Source organism: Coregonus lavaretus, assembly GCF_964263955.1.
Source record: "Coregonus lavaretus genome assembly, chromosome: 4".
NCBI lineage: Eukaryota > Metazoa > Chordata > Actinopteri > Salmoniformes > Salmonidae > Coregonus > Coregonus lavaretus.
The window spans coordinates 19,846,359-19,866,907 of record NC_139991.1 but is presented as its reverse complement, the minus strand read 5'-3'; the positions used below and the strand labels follow the sequence as shown (position 1 = coordinate 19,866,907).

Sequence of the window (20,549 nt, the reverse complement as noted above, 5' to 3'; positions counted from 1 at the left end):
GAAGCGGCACAGGTCCTAATCCAGGCACTTGTCATCTCCCGTCTGGATTACTTCAACTCGCTATTGGCTGGGCTCCCTGCTTGTGCCATTAAACCACTACAACTCATTCAGAATGCCGCAGCCCGTCTAGTGTTCAACCTTCCCAAGTTCTCTCACGTCACCCCGCTCCTCCGCACACTCCACTGGCTTCCAGTTGAAGCTCGCATCTGCTACAAGACCATGGTGCTTGCCTACGGAGCTGTGAGGGGAACGGCACCTCCGTACCTTCAGGCTCTCATCAGTCCCTACACCCAAACGAGGGCATTGCGTTCATCCACCTCTGGCCTGCTGGCCCCCCTACCTCTGCGGAAGCACAGTTCCCGCTCAGCCCAGTCAAAACTGTTCGCTGCTCTGGCACCCCAATGGTGGAACAAGCTCCCTCACGACGCCAGGACAGCGGAGTCACTCACCACCTTCCGGAGACACTTGAAACCCCACCTCTTTAAGGAATACCTGGGATAGGATAAAGTAATCCTTCTACCCCCCCTTACCCCACCCCAAAGAAAGAAAAAAAAAAACATATTGTAAAGTGGTTATCCCACTGGCTATAAGGTGAATGCACCAATTTGTAAGTCGCTCTGGAAAAGAGCGTCTGCTAAATGACGTAAATGTAAATGTAATGTAAATGGGACTGCGGGCTATGAGTCAACCTGCGCATCACTAATGGTCACAACAAAAACCACAACTGAATTGTGAGTGCATGAGCCAGAAAGGTATTTTTCCCATCAGACAGAATCAATCGGATTCATGTGCTGTTCTCCTCAAACTAACAATCTCACACAATATACAGTGAGGGAAAAAAGTATTTGATCCCCTGCTGATTTTGTACGTTTGCCCACTGACAAAAAAATAATCAGTCTATAATTTTAATGGTAGGTTTATTTGAACAGCGAGAGACAGAATAACAACAAAAAAATCCAGAAAAGCGCATGTCAAAAATGTTATAAATTGATTTGCATTTTAATGAGGGAAATAAGTATTTGACCGCTCTGCAAAACATGACTTAGTACTTGGTGGCAAAACCCTTGTTGGCAATCACAGAGGTCAGACGTTTCTTGTAGTTGGCCACCAGGTTTGCACACATCTCAGGAGGGATTTTGTCCCACTCCTCTTTGCAGATCTTCTTCAAGTCATTAAGGTTTCGAGGCTGATGTTTGGCAACTCGAACCTTCAGCTTCCTCCACAGATTTTCTATGGGATTTAGGTCTGGAGACTGGCTAGGCCACTCCAGGACCTTAATGTGCTTCTTCTTGAGACACTCCTTTGTTGCCTTGGCCGTGTGTTTTGGGTCATTGTCATGCTGGAATATCCATCCACGACCCATTTTCAATGCCCTGGCTGAGGGAAGGAGGTTCTCACCCAAGATTTGACGGGACCGTCCATCGTTCCTTTGATGCGGTGAAGTTGTCCTGTCCCCTTAGCAGAAAAACACCCCCAAAGCATAATGTTTCCACCTCCATGTTTTACAGTGGGGATGGTGTTCTTGGGGTCATAGGCAACATTCCTCCTCCTCCAAACACGGCGAGTTGAGTTGATGACAAAGAGCTCAATTTTGGTCTCATCTGACCACAACACTTTCACCCAGTTCTCCTCTGAATAATTCAGATGTTCATTGGCAAACTTCAGACGGCCCTGTATATGTGCTTTCTTGAGCAGGGGGATCTTGCGGGTGCTGCAGGATTTCAGTCCTTCACGGCGTAGTGTGTTACCAATTGTTTTCTTGGTGACTATGGTCCCAGCTGCCTTGAGATCATTGACAAGATCCTCCCGTGTAGTTCTGGGCTGATTCCTCACCATTCTCATGATCATTGCAACTCCACGAGGTGAGATCTTGCATGGAGCCCCAGGCCGAGGGAGATTGACAGTTATTTTGTGTTTATTCCATTTGCGAATAATCGCACCAACTGTTGTCACCTTCTCACCAAGCTGCTTGGCGATGGTCTTGTAGCCCATTCCAGCCTTGTGTAGGTCTACAATCTTGTCCCTGACATCCTTGGAGAGCTCTATGGTCTTGGCCATGGTGGAGAGTTTGGAATCTGATTGATTGATTGCTTCTGTGGACAGGTGTCTTTTATACAGATAACACGCTGAGATTAGGAGCACTCCCTTTAAGAGTGTGCTCCTAATCTCAGCTCGTTACCTGTATAAAAGACACCTGGGAGCCAGAAATCTTTCTGATTGAGAGGGGGTCAAATACTTATTTCCCTCATTAAAATGCAAATCAATTTATAACATTTTTGACATGGGTTTTTCTGGATTATTTTGTTGTTATTCTGTCTCTTACTGTTCAAATAAACCTACCATTAAAATGATAGACTGATCATTTCTTTGTCAGTGGGCCAACGTACAAAATCAGCAGGGGATCAAATACTTTTTTCCCTCACTGTATATATATATATATATTTTAATGGCCTATGTAATTTCTGTACTGTTCAGACACACATAATCAATTGCCCATCAGCTCCTACAGACAGAACTAGTTGATGGCCTACCTGAAAGGTCCTCAATGGATGGCTGGCTGGTTTTAAAGGGGACGTTTTCTCCGCCCGTTCCTCCTGAACCTGCCTCTGTCGCCATGATACCGTCCACGTCCGTTTGTGACCTAGATGATAACAAAGTGCCAAAGGTCAAAAGGAATATCTGGATTGTCAATGTCAATTCCCCCCTTTCTCTAAAACAGAGATGGTATGATCCTGCCGTTAATGCCCTATGACTGGTTAATGACAGGAGAGGAAGTTCCTAAGTGGTGAGTGTAGGGGTGAGGCAGTGGGGGGGCTATTCATACAGGAGAGGATCAGAGGTATAGGGGGTAGGCTGTCCCAGGGTGGGACCAGGGGAAGTGGGGGGGTTGGATAACGACAGGTGGTTAGAATGGCTCCATTCAGTGAGAGGGACCTCCACCCATATCACACTGGGACTGAGATACAGAGGTCAGGGGTGGGCTGAGCATACAAACACACAGTGGGAAAGGTGATTCTAGGGGAAATTCCTAGCAAACAGCTTGCAGATGCCCACTAATGATCAGTGACTAATGACTTATGATCCTTTCAGACTTTCTCAGGATACTAATACAGATTCACAAAGGCCTGGTCGGGTAGACACATCATGACAAATGTTACAGTTTACAGTTTTATCAGTCCAAAGTATGTGTATTACTCACCTGTACATGAAGGGTGCTACGGTGGCTGTGTTGGGGTGGCTGTGGTGCTGCTGGGGCTGAGGTAGCTGGACGCTGACTGTGTTGCAGGCTGTGCTCTGTGTAGCGCCACCACTACCACCTTCCACCACCGGGGCGGCACTGTGGCCCTGTTGTGAGGCCTTGCCCTCTGTAGAAGCCAGACTAGAGGTAGAGCTAGAGTGTCTGCTGTCCCTGTCTCTGTCAAGGTGTCCGCGATGCAGGACCAGACCCCCCCCCAACCGCATGCTCCGGGGACGCTCCCCGCCCTCCTTCCCCCCTGCCGAGGGGGCCTTCCCCCCTAGCCCTGAGGTTTTACCCCCTGGCTTTGGTATGCTGCTGTGTGCAGGGACAGAACTCTCCTTCTTGGCCACTTTGCTCCCTTTGGGTATGAAACTGGCGATTTTAGAAGTTCTCTTATTGGAGGAGGGTTCCGTTTCCATGGTGACAGTGGTAGTCGCTTCCTCCTTAGGCTCCTCCCCCCTGAGTTCCATCCTCTCGGTGGTGATGTGCTTCCCCACCTCTTTCCCTCTTTCCTTCTCTTTCTCTTTCTCCTTCCCCCTATCCTTCTCTTTCTCCTTCTCCAGTCCTTTCACTGAGCTCTTTTTAGCAGTCAGAGCTCTGCTGAACGTGCGCTGAGCGATTCCCCTCAGTGCGATCTTGGGGCTGCTGGTTGTTGTGGCGATGGTAGGGACATGGGTTGAGGCACCACTGTGGGTCATCCCATTACCGGTCCCGTTGACGCCGGGCCGGGCGTTCCCCTCCGCCTCCTCCAGGGAGTCGGTGTTGGACCCTGCCTCTGCCCTCTCCACTCCACCAGCCCCGAGCTGCCGGGCGGGGGCACCGCTGTCCGCCTGAGCCCCCTGAGTGCTGGAGGACGAGGACTTAGATCCACCTTTACTGTTAAACAGCTTGAACTTCTCCAGCATAGACTTCTGTTGGATAACTTTAGGGGGTTGATCGGTGGACGAGGAGGCCTTAGAGGAGGTATCCTTCTCCTGCTTGACAGAGAGCATGGCTGAGGAGGAGGTGTGCTTGGAGCTCCCAGATTTACTCCTCCAGGGCTTGCTGCTGGAGTTGGGGTGGGGGATGGCCGAGGAAGAGGTGGAAGAGCAGGAGGATGGAGGGACGGGAGCCGAGGTAGAGACGCTGTTGGCGGAAGTGCTGATGGTCACTGGGGACGACGGAGCATGCTCATTCATTACCGGAGTCTGTGAAGTCATACCCTCTGAGGGTTCTGTGAGGAAGAGGAGGAAGAGGAAAAGGACAGGATGAAGAGGTGGAAGGGATGAAGAAAAGGATGAGAGGAGGAAGTGAGAAGAGGATAACAGAGAGGGGAGGAGAACAGGAGTGAGAGGGGATTAGGAGATGAGAGGAGTGAAGAAGAAGAAGAGGAGGAAGATAAGGGGGAAAGCAGGAGTCGGAGAGAGGATAAGGAGAGGGGAAAGGAGAGAAATAAGAGATTGTTAGATAGAGCAATCCTCATAGACCCCACACTAACTGTCCATATAAGGTCCTGCACTGTGGAACGCTCGAATTAGCCTGTGTTGACACAGTCTAAACATGTCATTACTTAAACGCTAGCGAACCCACGACACTCGGCTAACTATTAGAAACCTTGGACACTAACTATGAGAGTGCCAATCATAAACTGTTTATAAAAACAATGAGGGAAAGCGCTTTAAAGTTGGCCAAGGAATTTGAGCTGAGATACAACACTGCCACTGACACCCTTGGGAGGTTTGGACTTATATGGACCGATTCTGGTCATTATCTTCCAATTCACAGACAAAGACTTGCTCCATTCCAAGTCTGTATTCTGAACTACTGTGGAAATGAGCTAGCTAAAACACAAATATTTTCATTAATTTGACAATTTTGTCTAAATGAAGGTTTTACATAAGACACATCTGTTTCACTGTTACAGAGCACACAAAAACCAACACAAATCACTTTTTAAAAGTTTATATTTTGTTACCCCTCTAAATCAATAATGTTTGACTTAACAATAACAGTCACAATCAAATCCAAAACCCACATTGATACAGAACTAGCTAATATATTCTTCCTCAAGAGGCTAATACTGTACAGTACAAGAATAGAGTGTAGTTATTGTGTGCCTATAGAGACTCCCAGTGACTACTTACTGCTAGCCTTACTTTGAATATTCAAAGTCAAACTGCCAAACTGCCCTTGTGGCCACTCCCATGCCCAACCCATTAGCCAGCCAGTACAGCACATGGACACAGCAAAACAGAAGCTACTGTCCTGCTGCACTTCCAAATACTTTCACAAACACTGTCAATTAAGTAATGATCTCAAACTGAAGCCGTTGAAATTCCTTTCAATACACTATTAGAAAAAAAGGTGCTATCTAGAAACTTAAAGGGTTCTTTGGCTGTCCCCATAGGAGAACCCTTTGAATAACCCTTTTTGGTCGCAGGTAGAACCCTTTTCGATCCAGGTAGAACCCTTTTCGGTTCCAAGTAGAACGCTTTCTACAGAGGATTCTACATGGAACCCAAAAGGGTTCTACCTGGAACCAATAAGGGTTCCCCCTGGAACCAAAAAGGGTTCTCCTATGGGGACAGCCGAATAACCCTTTTGGAACCCTTTTTTCTAAAGAGTGTAGCATCTCTTCTTACAGTGCAGTATGCAACCCTTTTTTCAGTATACCGCATTAGCGTGACTCTAAACACTTGACTTTATCATGGTAACTCCTTAAACGACTCTATTTTAATATTCACACATTTGGGCCTCGTTAAGGAAGTATTTACTAGGAATATTAAACACTCCACATCTTTATGCCACATCCCATTTTCACCACATCTATTCCTGTTTTTTAAGCACCTTTCATGCCCTAATTGCTTTTCATGCCCCTGTCGTTTCCCCCCAGTTCAGTATTTAGCGAGCGAGCATTGAAACAATGTGCACATTAGGAAGTGATTAGGGCCCAATTAGCCATGCTAGCAGTTAGCCAGCAGAAAGTGGGTCAGGTTGCTAATAGCTGGCTTCCTATTGGAGGAGGGCCTGAATGAGAGCGAGAGGAGGACCAGCAGTAATTACAGAGGAGGTAGAGGAGAGAGAGAATGAGAGAGAGAATGAGAGACAGAGAATGAGAAAGAGAGAGGGATTCAGACTCACTGAGGCTGGGATGTGGGAAAAGGGGAACTTTGAGAAGCTTACATCATGCCAACAGAACGGTCTGTGCCCCAGAGGGAGAATAGGGGGTGAAACCAGCTGGGGTTTTGGTTCAGAAGTGGACATTGTGTTGGCTTGGACACTGGACACAAGAAAAACACAGAGCATGTCTGGGGATGACCCAGAACCAGATTACCACCTAAAATGCTCTAGTTTTAATGAAAAGGAGATCCACATTTCACATCCTGGGTCAGAGGTGAACTTGCTATGAACCCCTTGCCCCACGGTTGTCAATAAAGTTGTATTGAAATGAATCCCCTTCCTTTTTATCACACAATTGACTTGTTTGCCTGTTTTAGAGACACACATGATGTATCAATACACATAAACACTCACACCTGAGCCACTGACCAGCATTCTTTCTCCCTCGCTCTCACCTAAAGATTGCCACACAATGAACTTTCGTCTTGTCCAATATCACAAACACATGGACTGCTGACATCACACTCATAATAGGTCATAGACCTCCTGACCTGACTAAGATCACTGTGACAAAGTTCACTACCTTGGGAAAAAAACAGAATTCCACCAACACACACACACACACCTTTGTGACTCTATATGACTTGTGTATTCTAGTAGTTTAAACAGGACACATGTTTTAATGTTTAAATCTTAACTACTCAATTAGTGCAGTCAATTAGTAGTCTGAAATCTGTCTGACAGAGGCCCTCAGGACTTAACCACAGACCACCAGTGAACTTCCTGCCATAACCCAGCTCTGTCTCACACACACACACACACACACACACACACACACACACACACACACACACACACACACACACACACAGACAGAGACACTCTCACCTACTCTAGTAAAAAAACCTGTGTTGAACAATGTTTTATCCAAAATCTAATCTACAGTGCATTCAGAAAGTATTCAGACCCCTTGACTTTTTCCACATTTTGTTACATTACAGCCTTATTCTAAAATTGATTAAATAGTTTTTTCCCCTCATCAATCTACACACAATACCCCATAACGACAAAGCAAAAACTGGTTTTTAGATATTTTTACAAATGTGTTTAAAATAAGAAACTTAAATATCACATTTAAATAAGTATTCAGACCCTTTACTCAGTACTTTGTTGAAGCACTTTTGGCAGCGATTACAGCCTTGAGTCTTCTTGGGTATGACGCTACAAGCTTGGCACACCTGTATTTGGGGAGTTTCTCCCATTCTTCTCTGCAGATCCTCTCAAGCTCTGTCATGTTGGATGGAGAGCGTCGCTACACAGCTATTTTCAGGTCTCTCCAGAGATGTTCGATCGGGTTCAAGTCCGGGCTCTGGCTGGGCCACTCAAGGACATCCAGAGACTTGTCCCGAACCCACTCCTGCGTTGTCTTGGCTGTGTGCTTAGGGTCGCTGTCCTGTTGGAAGTGAACCTTGGCCCCAGTCTGAGGTCCTGAGCGCTCTGGAGCAGGTTTTCATCAAGAATCTCTCTGTACTTTGCTCCGTTCATCTTTCCCTCAATCCTGACCAGTCTCACAGTCCCTGCCCCTGTAAAACATCCCCACAGCATGATGCTGCCACCACCATGCTTCACTGTAGGGATGGTGCCAGGTTTCCTCCAGACGTGACGCTTGGCATTCAGGCCAAATAGTTCAATCTTGGTTTCATCAGACCAGAGAATCTTGTTTCTCATGGTCTGAGAGTCCTTTAAGTGCCTTTTGGCCAACTCCAAGCGGGCTGTCATGTGCCTTTTACTGAGGAGTGGCTTCCGTCTGGCCACTCTACCATAAAGGCCTGATTGGTGGAGTGCTGCAGTGATTGTTGTCCTTCTGGAAGGTTCTCCCATCTCCACAGAGGAACTTTGGAGCTCTGTCAGAGTGACCATTGGGTTCTTGGTCACATCCCTGACCAAGGCACTTCCCACCCGATTGCTCAGTTTGTCTGGGCGGCCAGCCCTAGAAAGAGTCTTGGTGGTTCCAAAATTATTCCATTTAAGAATGATGGAGGCCACTGTGTTCTTGGGGACCTTCAATGCTGCAGAAATGTTTTGGTACCGTTCCCCAAATCTGTGCCTCGACACAATCCTGTCTCGGAGCTCTACAGTCGTGGTCAAAAGTATTGGTCTTCACAAAGTTTGCTGCTTCAGTGTTTATATATATTTTTGTCAGATGTTACTATGGTATACTGAAGTATAATTACAAACATTCCATAAGTGTCAAAGGCTTTTATTGAAAATTACATTAAGTTTATGCAAAGAGTCAAGATTTGCAGTGTTGACCCTTCTTTTTCAAGACCTCTGCAATCCACCCTGGCATGCTTTCAATTAACTTCTGGGCCACATCCTGACTGATGGCAGCCCATTCTTGCGTAATCAATGCTTGGAGCTTGTCAGAATTTGTGGGGTTTTGTTTGTCCAGGCGCCTCGAGGATTGACCACAAGTTCTCAATGGGATTAAGGTCTGCGGAGTTTCCTGGCCATGGACCCAAAATGTCGATGTTTTGTTCCCAGAGCCACTTAGTTATCCCTTTTGCCTTATGGCAAGATGCTCCATCATGCTGGAAAAGGCATTGTCCGTCACCAAACTGTTCTTGGATGGTCGGGAGAAGTTGCTCTCGGAGGATGTGTTGGTACCATTCTTTATTCATGGCTGTGTTCTTAGGCAAAATTGTGAGTGAGCCCACTTCCTTGGCTGAGAAGCAACCCCTCACATGAATGGTCTCAGGATGCTTTACTGTTGGCATGACACAGGACTGATGGTAGCGCTCACCTTGTCTTCTCCGGACAAGCTTTTTTCCGGATGCCCCAAACAATCGGAAAGGGGATTCATCAGAGAAAATGACTTTACCCCAGTCCTCAGCAGTCCAATCCCTGTACCTTTTGCAGAATATCAGTCTGTCCCTGATGTTTTTCCTGGAGAGAAGTGGCTTCCTCACTGCCCTTCTTGACACCAGGCCATCCTCCAAAAGTCTTCGCCTCACTGTGCGTGCAGATGCACTCACACCTGCCTGCTGCCATTCCTGAGCAAGCTCTGCACTGGTGATGCCCCGATCCCGCAGCTGAATCAACTTTAGGAGACGGTCCTGGCGCTTGCTGGACTTTCTTGGGCGCCCTGAAGCCTTCTTCACAACAATTGAACCTCTCTCCTTGAAGTTCTTGATGATACGATAAATGGTTGATTTAGGTGCAATCTTACTAGCAGCAATATCCTTGCCTGTGAAGCCCTTTTTGTGCAAAGCAATGATAACGGCACGCGTGACAGGGCTGAAATGCAGTGGAAATGTTTTTTGGGGATTAAGTTCATTTTCATGGCAAAGAGGGACTTTGAAATTAATTGCAATTTATCTGATCATTCTTTATAACATTCTGGAGTATATGCAAATTGCCATCATAAAAACTGAGGCAGCAGACTTTGTGAAAATTAATATTTGTGTCATTCTCAACACTTTTGACCACGACTGTACAGACAATTCCTTCGACCTAATGGCTTGGTTTTTGCTCTGACATGCACTGTCAACTGTGGGACCTTATATAGACAGGTGTGGCCATTAATATGGAGTTGGTCCCCGATTTGCTGCTATAACAGCCACTCTTCAGGGAAGGTTTTCCACTAAATGTTGGAACATTGCTGCGGGGACTTGCTTCCATTCAGCCACTAATTCTCATGGAAGCAAGTCCCCGCAGCAATGTTCCAACATTTAGTGGAAAACCTTCCCTGAAGAGTGGCTGTTATAGCAGCAAAGGGGGGACCAACTCCATATTAATGCCCATGATTTTGGAATGAGATGTTCGACGAGCAGAGATGTTCTACTTTTGGCCATGTAGTGTACTGTCTCTGTCTTTCTATAATCTCTCGGTCCCCCTCTATTTGACTCTCTGCCTTTTCCCCTTTCTCTCTATCAACTTTCTCTCTCTGGGGTTGGGTCCTACCCTGAGCTGCCCTCTGTCCTGATAACATCACAGGCTTCTGGGATATCCGCCCGGCACAGTGGACATAGAGCCCTTTTCACGGATAATCACGCCTGTGTGTGTGTTCCACTGTGTCTGTGTTACTGTCTATATGTGCCAGTACCAAGTGTACAATACAAACGTCCTCAACGTGTGTGTGCGTGTGTGTACGTGCGTGCATGTGTTGGGGCGCATGCATGTGTCAGAGACGTGTTTGTTCAACACAGCCACTTCAAAAGGCCCATGGTTTCCCCCAGCGTGTAATGGCTTAACTAAACCGGGAGGCAAACACGGTTGAGACCGCAACGCAACCACACACAAAAACAAGCTTAAATGCATTAGAGGGGCTAGCGTCGGCTGACACTGTTTAGCCCTCTCGACCGCTTTCACGGTCAAAAGACTGTAATTTAGATCACCCGTCAGTCAGTACTGACCTGGGCATTCCCTGCCTATAGAAACATATAGAGATAGACTTAAAACATAAAAGTCTGGGGGGAAAGAGCAGTATCATACTTACAGACACTGTATACAGTTTAGAATGACACTCAGCCTAAACTTATGATTATGAATGTGTCCAGATTCAGGAAGAGCCTTTTTAGCAACATACAGTTCTTAAGGAAATTGTGAATGTCATGGATACATTAGAACTAGTAGAAAGGAAATTGTGAATGTCATGGATACATTAGAACTAGTAGAAATATGGAGGCTTAAATATACTGATCTAGTGAGATATACATGGCGGAGACTGAATCAAGCTAGTCGTCTTGACTTCTTTCTTATCTCATTCTCGTTGGCACCAAAAGTAAAAAAAAGTGTTGATAGGGGACAGAATGCGGTCGGACCATCATATAATAGGCATATACATTACTCTTACTGAATTTCCACGTGGGCGAGGATATTGGAAATTTAATCAAAGCCTATTGGATGATAATTTATTTATAATTAGAACAAAGGAATTTATAACTGACTTTTTCCAACATAACATAGGTACAGCGAATCCCCTTATTGTATGGGACACCTTTAAATGTGCCTTTAGAGGCCATGCAATTCAGTACTCATCTCGAAAACAAAAGCAATTTAGGTCAAAAGAGTTTATACTAAGAAAGGAAATAGAAAGTCTAACAGAACAGATAGATGGCAATAAAAACTGTAACATAGAGGCTCAGAATAAATTAGAGGAAAAACAAAAAGAAATGGAGAAACTTATTCAAGAAAGATCAAGTGTAATATATTATAAAAATAAAGCAAACTGGATGGAATATGGGGAAAAATGCACAAAATTCTTTTTTAATCTTCAACATAGGAATGCTACCAAAAAGAACTTAATGAAACTGGTTACAATTGACGGAGTCACCCATAATTCACCAAATGATATTTTGAAGGAAGAAACAAAGTACTTTAAGCATATGTTTTCTTTTCAGTCGCCTCCATCTCCTCTAACTGAAGCTAATTGTAGAGATTTTTTTTCTATTGATAATGTCAAATTAACAGCCACACAGAAAGACTCATGTGAAGGTGAAATTACAGAGGAGGAACTTCTGGATGCAATTAAAGACTTTAAGTCCGGGAAAACTCCAGGGTTGGATGGCATACCAGTCGAGGTATACCAAACCTTTTTTGATATACTAAGAGGACCGTTATTAGCATGTTTTAACCACTCCTATGTAAATGGTAGATTATCTGACACTCAAGAAGAAGGTCTGATCTCATTATTACTGAAACAGGATACAAGTGGAAAATATAAAGATCCAGTCCATTTACAAAATTGGAGGCCCCTTACACTTCAGTGTTGTGATGCAAAAATCCTAGCAAAATGTATAGCGCATAGAATTAAAAAGGTATTGTCGGATATTATTCATTCTAATCAGACAGGTTTTTTACATGGAAGATACATTGGAGATAATATAAGGCAAGTATTGGAAACAATAGAACACTATGGAAAATATGGGAAACCAGGCCTGCTATTCATAGCAGACTTCGAAAAGGCATTTGATAAAGTACGACTGGGGTTTATATATAAATGCCTGGAGCGTTTCAATTTTGGTGAATCTCTTATAAAATGGGTCAAAATCATGTATAGTAACCCTAGGTGTAAAATAGTAAATAATGGCTATTTCTCAGAAAGTTTTAAACTGTCAAGAGGAGTGAAACAAGGTTGTCCACTATCGGCATATCTATTTATTGTGGCCATCGAGATGTTAGCTATTAAAATCAGATCCAATAATAATATCAGAGGATTAGAAATACAGGGCTTAAAAACAAAGGTGTCATTGTACGCAGATGATTCATGTTTTCTTTTAGATCCACAACTAGAATCCCTCCACAGCCTCATAGAGGATCTAGATACATTTTCTAACGTCTCTGGATTAAAACCAAATTATGACAAATGTACTATATTACGTATTGGATCACTAAAAAATACAATTTTTACATTACCATGTAATTTACCAATAAAATGGTCTGATGGTGATGTGGATATACTCGGAATACATATCCCAAAGGAAATAAATGATCTCACTTCAATACATTTTAATAGAAAGTTAGCAAAAATAGATAAGATCTTACTACCATGGAAAGGAAAATACCTGTCAATTTGTGGAAAAATCACCCTGATTAACTCTTTAGTATTATCCCAGTTTACCTATTTGCTTATGGTCTTGCCTACGCCTAGCAAACAGTTTTTTAAATTATATGAGAAAAAAATATTCAATTTTATTTGGAACGGCAAGCCAGACAAAATTAAAAGAGCATATTTATATAATGAATATGAATTCGTAGGACAGAAATTATTAAATATTAAAGCATTAGACCTATCACTAAAATCTTCAGTCATCCAAAAGTTATACTTAAATCCGAACTGGTTCTCAAGCAAATTAGTAAGATTGTCTCACCCAATGTTCAAAAAAGGCCTTTTTCCCTTTATTCAGATTACAACCTCTCACTTTCAGTTATTTGAAAAGGAAATAATCTCCCAAATGTCACTATTTCTAAAACAAGCCATAGCAAGTTGGTTGCAATTTCAATTTAATCCTCCAGAAACGACAGAACAAATAATGCAACAAATATTGTGGTTAAATTCAAATATACTAATTGACAAAAAACCTTTATTTTTTGACAGAATGTTTAAAAAAGGTATAATCTTCGTAAATGATATCATCGGTAGGACTGGTGGAGTTATGTTGCACATGCAGCTAACAAAAACATATGGAAATGTCTGCTCTACCCAAAATTACAACCAAATAATTGCAGCCTTACCGCAAAAGTGGAAGAGGAAAGTGGAAGGGGGAGAAAGTAAGGAACTTGTCTGTCGGCCTTGCATTAAAGAACATAATTGGTTAAGGAAAACTGTGATAAATAAAAAAGTATATCAGTTTCACTTAAGGACCAAAGGATTGACAGCCGTCCCATATAGATTGCAAAATAGTTGGGAAGAGATCTTTGACGTACCGATCCCATGGCATAGTGTTTATGAACTGACACACAAAACGACACCGGATTCAAAAATTAGAATCTTTCAATTTAAATTATTATATAAAATTATTGCTACCAATAGAATGTTATTTATATGGGGGATACAATCTTCCCAGCTCTGCAGATTTTGCTGTGAAGAGACAGAATCATTAGATCATTTGTTTTGGTTCTGTCCATTTGTAGCTTGTTTTTGGACACAGGTCCAGGAATGGCTAAAGGATTGCAATATTTACCTGGAACTAACCTTGCAGATAGCATTACTGGGTGATCTGAAAAGTCATAGTCAATCAATCAATAATATAATAATACTTTTAGCAAAAATGTTTATTTTTAATTCACAATCTGTAGAAGCAATGAGAATAGAAAGGTTCAGAACTTTTGTAAAACATCACAGTACGGTTGAAATATATATGGCAAATAGAAATCCTATATGGATGGTGTTAAGAGATAGATGGGAGGTGTTGAATAGAGTTGAAGGATGGGACTAATAACAAATAACAACAAATAATAACAAAGATAGCTAATAATGTAAGCATACTGTGTCCATAATAAGTATATAGGTTGTATGTTGGGAGCTTTTGGGAAAGAGCACAGTTAGAAAGATATGGCATATAGAAGCAAACCGGATGGACATCATGAAAATGATCGGAGAGGTTGAGAGTAGAAGTTCAGGAGCAAAAAATAAATTATATATATATATATATATATATATATATAAATAATATAATTATTGTAAAATTAACTCTGTCCATAAGGTGTAGATAGTAAGTATAGACCGGAAGTAGAGGCCTGGGCATTGTTGTTCACTAATTTACTCCAAGTAGGGAAAGGATGGTGGGGTTGAAAAGTAATAAAGGGGAATATATATATAAAAAACATGGGGGATTGGAAGTGATGCAGACAATTACATTAATAGAAGATACAATCTATCTGCAATATTAAGCTGATCCATTCCCCCCCAAGAAAAAAAAAAAACCATACAGTACAGTAACTGTATGATACTTATAGAAATAGCTTAGACATATTTCCAGGAATGCCCAGAGAGCAATCATGTTTTAGCTATACACAGATGTCTCGCCAGAAATACCCTATAAATAAATATAGACCACTAAAAGTTACTTGTTGTTTTTTGCTTATATATTCAATTACTCAGTTTAATCTAATTTAATATAGTCTACTTCTATTAAGGAGTACAATATGTAATCTGTTTAAACTGCTTACGTATATCCCCAAGTTCAGATAACAGACGTGTGCATGCACACACACACACACACACACACACACACACAAACACAAACACACACACACACACACCTCACTCATTGTGCCCTTGTGAGTGAGTGGGACAGCCAGTCTTTGTTTTGTGTGAAACTTTTAAAGTTCCTCCACATGAATACACTCAAACAGAGAGGCTACAGCTCATCATCTGTCCATTCATTCAGCAATGTCTGCACTGTCCACACACTTACACACACGCATGCACGCCACGCACACACACACACAAGAGTAAGCACCCACACAGACATTTGCATAGAACGCACATACACACACTCTCTCTCAATTCAATTCAATGGTTTTTATTGGCATGGGAAACATATGTTTACATTGCCAAAGCAAGTGAAATAGATCATAAACAAAAGTGAAATAAACAATAAAAAATTAACAGTAAACATTACACTCACAAAAGTTCCAAAGGAATAAAGACAACTAAAATGTCATATTATGGCTATATACAGTGTTGTAACGATGAATAGTTAAAGTACAAAAGGGAAAATAAATAAACAGAAATATGGGTTGGATTTACAATGGTCTCTCTCTCTCTCTCTCTCTCTCTCTCTCTCTCTCTCTCTCTCTCTCGCTCTCTCTCTCTCAATACATTGCTGCTGTCACCTTGTGTTAATGTAAAGCATAAGAGGAAGGCCAACTGTATGCTCATGACACGTTTTACATTCTACTGTCAGCACATTGACACAGAACAGTTCAGGCCAGACAATAGAACCGGCAGTTTTAACTGAGCCTTAGCATCTTCAGCATTTTATTTCAAGGTAGTAAATCACTGAATGTTCCCGCTCATTAACTTGTTGCTAAATTGGTACAGTAAAGCTTACTAAGTAAAATGGTGTATTAAAAGACAGATGACAAACCTCATGAGTGCTGCTGTATCACTGTCCCAGTAGAGTAGAGACCAAAAGAAGCTGAGGGGAGAAGCAGCCCCAAACTCTGACAGACGTTCCACAGAGTGCAGTCTGAGTGGAACTTGTTGTGCAGGAGTTGTGAGTTGGGTGAGGGGGGGGATTTGGCAGCGACTCAACAGCGAAGGCAGGGGGTTAGGGGGCGATGATTCCAAACCCTCCTCCCCTCCTACGTGCTGTCTGTCCCTCTGCACCCTTCACATCTCTCTCTCTTTCATCACCTTCTCTTTCTCTCCATCTCTCTCTCTCTCTCCCCTCCATCGCTCTCTCTCCCCCCCCCCCCCCCCCCCCTCTTTCATACAGTCTAATACAGGGTAATGAGTTTAGACTGTGAAAAACAAACACAGTGAGTCTATAAACCACCCAGTAAACCAGCTGAGTGGTGACAGCAGTGCAGAGAAGCTATATAAAACCTCTAACTAAATACACAGTCAAACAGCTTCACCCTGGCTAAACACAATCAGAAAATAGAGCCGTATTAACTCAATACAGTAAACAGAGTGTCAGTCTACCTGAATACAGTAACAGTAGACAGACACCAGCCACACTGTAATAGCCATAGAAATATAATTAACAGCCTCTGGGCTATAGAGAAAGTACAATGTGAGTTCAAAGCAACATGAGGAGACTAGAGGCCTTGTGATAGTAAGGTTTACACAGGGTCAAACGAAGAAAAACGAACTCAGCTGAGTATCATTTTAACCATGTTTTTTTCTGTAGGAATAATGCCATTCTTCTCTCACCCCAGAAAGTGTGTCCTGGATAACGATTTTGATAGAATTTTGATTTGTGTGACTACACACCAACAAGATGCAGGCCATCCAATGGTAATTGATTTAGGAAATTGATTCAGGGCACATCATATGATTCAAGCGTGGAGGCCTGGAGATGCTAAACGTGTTTATGTTAATTAAAGGTACATTACTGTGAGACGGGCAGTCTTTTGCATGACAATAACCGGCAGACAAAATATCATGATCGCCATAGCCCTAGTCATAGGTAATTCACAGTGTCCTGCTATAAGCAAGCACCTGTGAGGTTAGACAGAGCACAGTGCATAGCGGTCATACTAGCAACCAACTAGAGGTCATGGTAACCTCTATAGCTCAACACTAAATCTAACACACACACACACACACACCTCTATAAATCACACACTGTCACCTCACCTTGTAACCCATGTCAATGTCATTTAACGAGAAGACATGCAGCACACACACTCTCTATAGGTCAGTGGCACGTCCATACACGCACAAACGTGTGCACACAGGCAGGCACGCACACACAAACACACACAGTGTTTCGACTGTCCTCGAAATACACAGTATTGAAGCGCCAAGCTTGTACTGTTCATTTCTGTATCCCAAAGCTCCCTTTGCCAAGATAGAAAAATCATATGAACATCCAGTTAAATAGGTGAAGCATCTGGCACCATAAATCATGTCTAGTTTGACTCACAACATTGTCTAATGAATAACCTTTTATGCCCTCAATATGGGTAACAAAGATGAATACTCTATTTCATGGCCCAACTCACTCACATAGCAGTAGTGCTCCAGCACTGATGCAATGCATTGTGGGTGGGAGAGGGTGTCTGCACTCAGGGACACGTATCCACAAAGCGTCTCAGAGTGGGAGCGCTGATCTAGAATCAGTTTAGCCTTTTAGATCATAATGAATAATATTATATGGACAGATCCTATATCAGCACTCCTACTGTACTCTGAGAAGCTTTGTGGATAGGCCCTGGTCTATTCTGAGAAAGGGTGACTCCTATGGCCTCCAACACTATAACGGCCTGATTAGGATAGCTGCCATACTCACAGACATCATCATCCACATCATGACCAGGACAGTCTGTCAGTGTTAATGACTTGACAGGTGGTATAGGCATTTGGTCCTTTATGACTATATATGTGTCTGGAATTCAGCCTTGAGCAATATGGCCCGCTCAAAGCCTGATCCATGACTCGAAATACGATCGAGATGTGTGAGTGTGTGTGTATGTGAAGGACAGACATACCTTTGTGCAGGTGAGTGGCTGGTTTGGTCTTGTCTGTGAAGCCCTGACTGCGCCGGTTGCCAGCGGCGCCGACCGACCCGCGAGGTGCGATGTCACTGCCAGCAGTGGACACCCTCGCACTAGGGCCTGGAAGTCTGAGAGAGAGAGAGAGCAATGGAGCGTTTACACTCAATGGCACAAAGAGCAAGGATTAGGCAATACATTCATTAAACGTCCAATATTTTTCCACCTATCTGTACCTCCATATTATTAGCTAATCTCTTGTGTAGCAATAGCCAGGAGTCAAAGTCAATATTCAACACTCTATTCCAGCCGGGTCCATCTTTCACATAAGCCTATAAACTGCTAATTCAGCATCAGTGGATAAACATAATTGGCTGTCGGCATTGGTCTGATAAACAGATTATGACCGGTAGTTCAATACCGGTGTAGAACATAACAACTCTTATTTCGTTCTTGCCACTCTGATTGAGTGACCTTTAAAAAAATCTAAAATCCCTTAACATGGCCAATCAGGACTGCAGTGGCTTTTGTTAGTGGGAGAATAGGTCTAGCTCAATTTACTTTCAATTATGGTGATTAGAAAGACTGTTAGCCTGTGAACTAACTGTCTCATGAATTAAACTATGTTCTGGGCTATAGGAAGTCATTCATGTCCGACAATAAAGACTATGGTGACATGAGCGTTCTTAAATTAACACACTGAAAATGTTTAGTGTATAAACAATATTTATATTATTTATATTTATTTTATTTTATTTAGCAGACACTTTTATCTAAAGGGACTTAAAGTCGACTTACTTGCAATGCATACATTTTACGTACGGGTGATCCCAGGAATCGAATCCACTATTCTGGCATTGCAAGAACCATGCTCTACCAACTGAGCTACAAAATGTAATACATTATTTAATTCTGAGTGAGATATTAAGTCACAGGCTTCACTGCTAGCCTATTCATGATATACACTGTTTACAATTCACTGATGAAAAGTATTCTGTCCGTTCTCATTCAGGATGTGGCCACATTAAATCGTAATCATGAAATTATCCTAATGTCACCTATGCTCCCCCTTGGCTGCACGTCAAGACAGTTTTCATTCAAGTCGAGAAAGTAAGAATATAAAAAATAAAGATTAAAAGGTAAAGCAGTGGAGGAGAAACGCATTACAATCTGAAAAGGAGAGAGAAAAACACCATTCGAGATATTGATTGTATTTATGCCCAGCTGAATATTGACCTGCAGTTACACATGCTGACCAGAGGGTGGGGCTATTGCATAATTTTTTAGGTCAATTGGACAGGGAGCAGGTGCAATGCAAAAACACTACCAGGGATGGACAGCATGCACTCTCCGCTGGGGTTGGCAAAAAGCAGACGTTTCCGGTTTTGAGGTATACAGTATTTTCAACCTAACTTCTGTTGCCCCTGATAAATGGATGTGGGGACTCCGTTCAGGCATCTTTTTTTTCCACCTGCTATGTTGGGTTAGGCAGCATGCAACAACACATCCTCAATTTCACTTCATTTAATGCAGTCATTTAGCGTAGAAAACAGTGACATGCTTGTAAAACAAAGTTCATGGCCATTATTCATAAAGCGTCTCAGAGTAGGAGTGTTAATCTAGGATTAGGTCCTTCTTTTTGATAATGATATAAGAGGCTAAACTAATCCTAGGTCTGTCCTCCTACTTTATGACACTTTTATGAATACGGGCCCAGATGAATGGATAAAGTGTGCGATACATCCCTGAATAAACATTATCTCACAGTACACAGTACAGTAGTAGTAGGATAGTAGTAGTGACCTACCCTATCTGTTATCATAACACACAACCAAATTCAAGCCAGTATTCACAGTGAGACGTGCTCTCTCATGAGACGTGCTCTCTCACATTCTTGTGCACGCGCACACACGCACACACACACGTTATCTAAAGGTCCCTCACACCCCATTAAGCAGACATGTCAAATGAGGCGTGATGCCAGAGTCAGACAGGAGTCCCCTCTCTTCAAAACTCATGCAGAGTAGAATAGTAGTTTCAGAATGAAGTTGCCCTTACCACAGATCTAGGATCATATTAATAAACCCTCTATAGTAACCATAACCATTACATGTTGAAAAAGATCTGACCCTGTATCAGTTGTTATGGGCAACTTCTACCTACTCTGGAAATAGTGAGGAAAGGGGGAGAATTAGAAGATGAAGAGGAGGAGTGTAGGAGGAAGATGCATGACCACAAAGTAGAGAGAGAGAAAGAGGGATAGAAAAAGAGCTGACCTAGAGGACTTTTTCTGACCAAGGGAAAACTTGAGCAGTTTACTCTGAGACCCATCCCTAGAGGAGAGAGAAAAAGAAAGAGAAGGAGAGCGATATGGAGGACAGGAGAGAGACAGAATGGAACATTTTACATTTCCAGAAGACTGGAACTAAGACAACTGGAAAGAGAGAGGCAAAAAGAAAGAGACGATAAATTGAACATTGATGACATCAGCAAGAGGGAAGACATCTAAAATTCAAAGTATTATGAACTACATCTTCCAAAA

The 20,549-nt window shown here is 42.8% G+C and overlaps 1 protein-coding gene across 1 annotated transcript in view; it reads right to left on the bottom strand.

The window, feature by feature from the left end:
- The window catches only part of LOC311127766 (neuron navigator 2-like), a gene marked incomplete at its 5' end in the record, with an annotated part of 261,667 nt that overhangs the window by 61,851 nt on the left and 179,267 nt on the right, over nt 1–20,549 (bottom strand). Inside the window, 3 exons of the mRNA XM_084159641.1 lie at nt 2,532–2,641; nt 3,200–4,451; nt 18,005–18,138. Coding sequence (XP_084015767.1) covers nt 2,532–2,641; nt 3,200–4,451; nt 18,005–18,138 — 1,496 coding nt within the window. The remainder of the gene's footprint in view (nt 1–2,531; nt 2,642–3,199; nt 4,452–18,004; nt 18,139–20,549) is intronic.